This window comes from Melanerpes formicivorus, unplaced genomic scaffold (assembly GCF_026170545.1).
Source record: "Melanerpes formicivorus ecotype bairdi unplaced genomic scaffold, bMelFor1.0.p_v2 SCAF_2, whole genome shotgun sequence".
Lineage (NCBI taxonomy): Eukaryota > Metazoa > Chordata > Aves > Piciformes > Picidae > Melanerpes > Melanerpes formicivorus.
Genome location: NW_027142354.1, coordinates 58,582,285 through 58,586,165, shown reverse-complemented (window position 1 = coordinate 58,586,165; position 3,881 = coordinate 58,582,285). Strand labels below are relative to the sequence as shown.

General features: G+C 54.1%; 1 protein-coding gene across 1 annotated transcript; it reads right to left on the bottom strand.

The window, feature by feature from the left end:
* Positions 1-323: 323 nt before the first annotated feature.
* On the bottom strand, positions 324-3,673 carry SMIM32 (small integral membrane protein 32). The gene has a single exon (XM_068163074.1). It carries the CDS (start codon positions 2,493-2,495, stop codon positions 2,109-2,111), a length of 387 nt encoding a protein of 128 aa, XP_068019175.1. The 5' UTR covers positions 2,496-3,673; the 3' UTR covers positions 324-2,108.
* Between the last annotated feature and the right edge of the window lie 208 nt (positions 3,674-3,881).

The window sequence follows — 3,881 nt, the reverse complement described above, 5'->3', positions numbered from 1 at the left end:
TGCAACAGAAATTGTTCTGGCTGTTGGTCAGAGCATGGTCAGAGCATCCCAGGGCATGCAGGAAAGCTTTGCCAGTCACTCAGGCAGCACTCTGAGCATGCCAGGCTCTTCAGGGGCATTGCCCCCAACTGTCAGGCTGTGGAGGGAAAGAGGATTGTTCTGGGGCTGTTGCTGAGCATTCAGAGTACAACTGGGTGCCAGGCAATACGTGCTCCACCAGGTTCTGAGGCTTTTGCCAGCAGAAATCCTTAGCCCCCAACTCCTTATGGCTGAGAGCTGGAAACAAGCTGTTGAGGGTTCAAAAATGAGTGAGAAAGGTCTGATTTGATAAAACTTGGTTTATTCCAAAAGGGCTGAGAGAAACACACCAGAGTTTATGCTTGCTTTCTACATGAAAGGAAGGAGTTGGAGTTACACCATCTGAAATGTGGGCCAGAGGAGACTAAAAATTGGCCACCTCTTGAGGAAGAAAATACTGAAGCCTGTTGCAGTTAACTTACTTGAGCATAGGGAAAGATGGTAACCAAGATAATGGCATGGAAATGGGCTTCAAAACATGGAACTGAGGCCAAAGCAGCTTGCAGACAGGCTCCTCCCCATACACATCCCATCTGTGTGTCTAATGGCACTGCCAGGTCCCCTTGTTAGGGTTGAATAAGTTCTGTGCTTTTATACACAGCAGCTCTGCTGTGCTCTGCATGGTAAGGATGGGTTCAGGGCCACAGCATCTGCCCCATCTACAGCCCCATTCTTAGGGCAGCAGGAAGAGGGGTAGGACTCTGGGAAGCTGCAGTTCAGTGGTACCTTGAGCTGCTGGGGTCAAAAGGATGGGGGGTGGGGGAAAGCCCTTTGCCCACTGTGTGTGGGAAATAGAATCACAGAAGGGTCTGGGCTGGAAGGGACCTCCAAAGGTCATCCAGTCCAACCCCCTCTGCACTCAGCAGGGACATCCTCAACTCGATCAGGCTGCCCAGTGCATGCTGTTGGTGAGTTTGTGCTCTGGAGCTGGGGCTGGCCTGGGGGTTTGCTAGAAAGCAGCAGCTGTGCAGCAGCAGCTCGGCTGAGAAGGGTAAGCAGAGGCTGGGAGAACACAAATGGGGTGGGTGAGCATTTCAGGTGAGGAGTTTTGCTGGTGAATCAAGCTGATGCCAGAATGCTAAGCATGCTTCCCGTTGTGCTAGGTGATTCTAAAGAGCAAGGAGTGGGGATACTGTGCCTGAAAGCAACTTCTCCTCTCTCAAACACTGACCTCTGGCTCCCAGCAGTTCTCTCCTCTGTCTCCTGAGCTCAGAGCACTCTCCTCTCCCCTTCCATTAATTTACACACTGCCAACGATATTTCTTTTCCCTCCTTCCTTCTCCCCATCCTGGTTTATTTTGGTTTCATGCCATGGCAAATGAGTTTTCTTTTGTAGCTTAAGCAAGCTGCAAACCAGTTCCTTGGGTATTTGGTGTGTCACGGAACTGGTAACTCAAAACCTGATCGAGGGTGCAGGAAAAACAGCACAGCCCCCCTTGCCAGAATGACAATCAAAAGCTTAAAGAAGCATTTTCCCACCACCACCACCACATTTTCTCCTCTTGCCTGGCAGGACTCCCATTGCATTACCACGCAGTTTCAGCAGCAGTTGAGAGAAATGGGTCTGGAGAGCAAACTCATCCCCTCAGCGCCGAGCTGGGAGGTTAACACCCCGGGGGGGCGGTTTTTTCACATTTGATGCTACGGCTTCCTAAACGTGGGGGGAAAGCTGCAGCAGCTGCCCGAGCCGGCGCCTGTTGCGAAGGCAAATCCCCTTGTATGGACGCCGCAGGGGTGGGGGATGACATTTGCATACATCTAGAGCCTCATGTGCGATCGTGGGTCGGGGTTTTTGCAGGGAACCGTTTTGATTTGCTAACCCCTTCCCCCCTTGCTTCAGAGCAGAGCTTTCTATTTACAGCCGTTCCCCTTTGCCTGCAGCAGGTTTTTCAGCAGTCTCTTCCTGCCCCGCAGCCTACAGAGGGTCCCATCCGTTCGCTGCCCCGCAGCAGCGGCGCTTTCCTGCGCGGGGAGGGGTCCTGGTGCCGGCTGCTGCTGCTGCTGGTGTAAGCCATAGTTTCTCTCTAGGGTCAGACAGCTTGTGTCCTCCACGGGCTCCTCGCCTCTCGGAGCGATCTGTCGTAAGGAAGAGTGGCGAAAAAAGAGTTTTTCAGCTGGCAGTTGATGAAGAGCACAATGAGTGTCACGGTCAAGAGCAGAAAGAAAAACATGATGATGTAAGTCACCAGGTCTGGCTTGTTGATCTCCCCTTCCTTTAAGACCCTGGCCGTGGACATGTAAAAGGCAGAGGAGCTCACGGGTCTGGGAGTGCCGCTCAGGTAGGGCGTGTTGGTCTGAATGATGAGGTGAGCTTCAGTGGCACCGGTTGAATTTAGCAGTTCACTATACATGTTCTTGCTTAAATATCCTCCACGGTACACGTAAAGCAGGAGAGAGATGCAGTCAGTCTTTGGCATGGGCAAGAAAGAGTGTTTGTGCTCGCAGGAGGCTGCCAAGCAGCCGCATGTTGTCTACGAGCGAGCGAATTCCCCGGCGCGGCTCGCTGACTTTCTTTGCCACCTTCTCGGCTCCTATTTATTTACAGCATTCATCCACAAGCGTTAATCAGAAACGAAACGGGTACCTTGTGTCCTGGCCCTGGCTCCCCCAGCACACCTCTTTCGGGGCAGTGCTCCGGATCATCTGCTGCGCCGCCGGGATGGGCTGGGAGCTCCGGCAGTCTGCTGGGAGCCCTGGTCCACCCGCATGGATGAAGGCTCTGCCTGCCCCAGCTCCAGAGCTGGCAGAGAGGAGAGCAGGCTCTGGCTGGCAGAGCTCACCGGCCCTGAAGGGAAGGCACGGTGGATTTCCAGCTGACTTTCGGGAGCAGGAGGCACAGGAATCCAGGGTTAAAGAGCAGGGGAGAGGCGGCTGCTGCTTCAGGATCCGCCTGGGTTTGCCGCTGCGGTTCTCTGCCTCGGCAGGCTCCGTGCTGGTGAAATCCCGGGGCTGGGAAGTGTTCCTTGACTTTCTCAGTCCTGGTGAGCGGCACGCTGTGAAGCCAGCATTAAGAGGCTGAGCTTTCCGCTGGAGCTTTCCAGGCACTCCTCTGGGGGGCTTGGAGAGGGGGGGAAAAAAAGGAAATAAAAGAGATAGTAATAATTAAGAAAAAAAAATCAATGAATGGAGCAAGTCCCTTGGGTTAAAAACCAACAAAAAGGCATTAAAAAGAAGCAGCCTCCCCAGGCGTGGAGGGGTGGGCAGACCCTCGGAAACCTGCTCCCTGCCCGTGCTCAGCTGAGTTCTGGGGTGGGACTGTTCTCTCCACCAGGACTTTTCCCCCCCTCCGGCAGCAGCTCCAGCGCAGCGTCACTGGGTGCCGTGGGAAGGGGAGAACCGCACGGTGGTGCCGAGCAGCTCCGCAGCCCGCCGTGCCCCTGGCACTGACATGATGCTGGAAAGGGAGAGAGCTTCTGATAAACCCCCGTGAGTGCCTGAGTCTCCGGCTGGAGGTTCTGAGCTGGGGGAGGGTAGCAGAGAATGGGACAAAAAGAGGAAAATGGCATCAAAGCCTTCCTTCCCTCCTCAGACCTTTGTTGTTCAAATCGAGTGTAATTACGAATGTCTTCTTTCTTTTCTCTTCACTCTGTCTCGTCCCCGGCACCCTCTCCAGCCTGACAATTAGCATGTTAATTTAGTTTTTTCATCAAATCTCTTTTGTGCTGCTATTAGCTGCTGGCTGCTCGCCAGCTCGCTCTCTCAGGCTCTGGCTCCCCAGCGCCAGATGAGCTCCGAGGCTGCTTTTGTTTTAGTGCTGGGCGACTTGCAGAAGGGGCAAGGGGCAGAGCTGGGGGTTAGAGGAG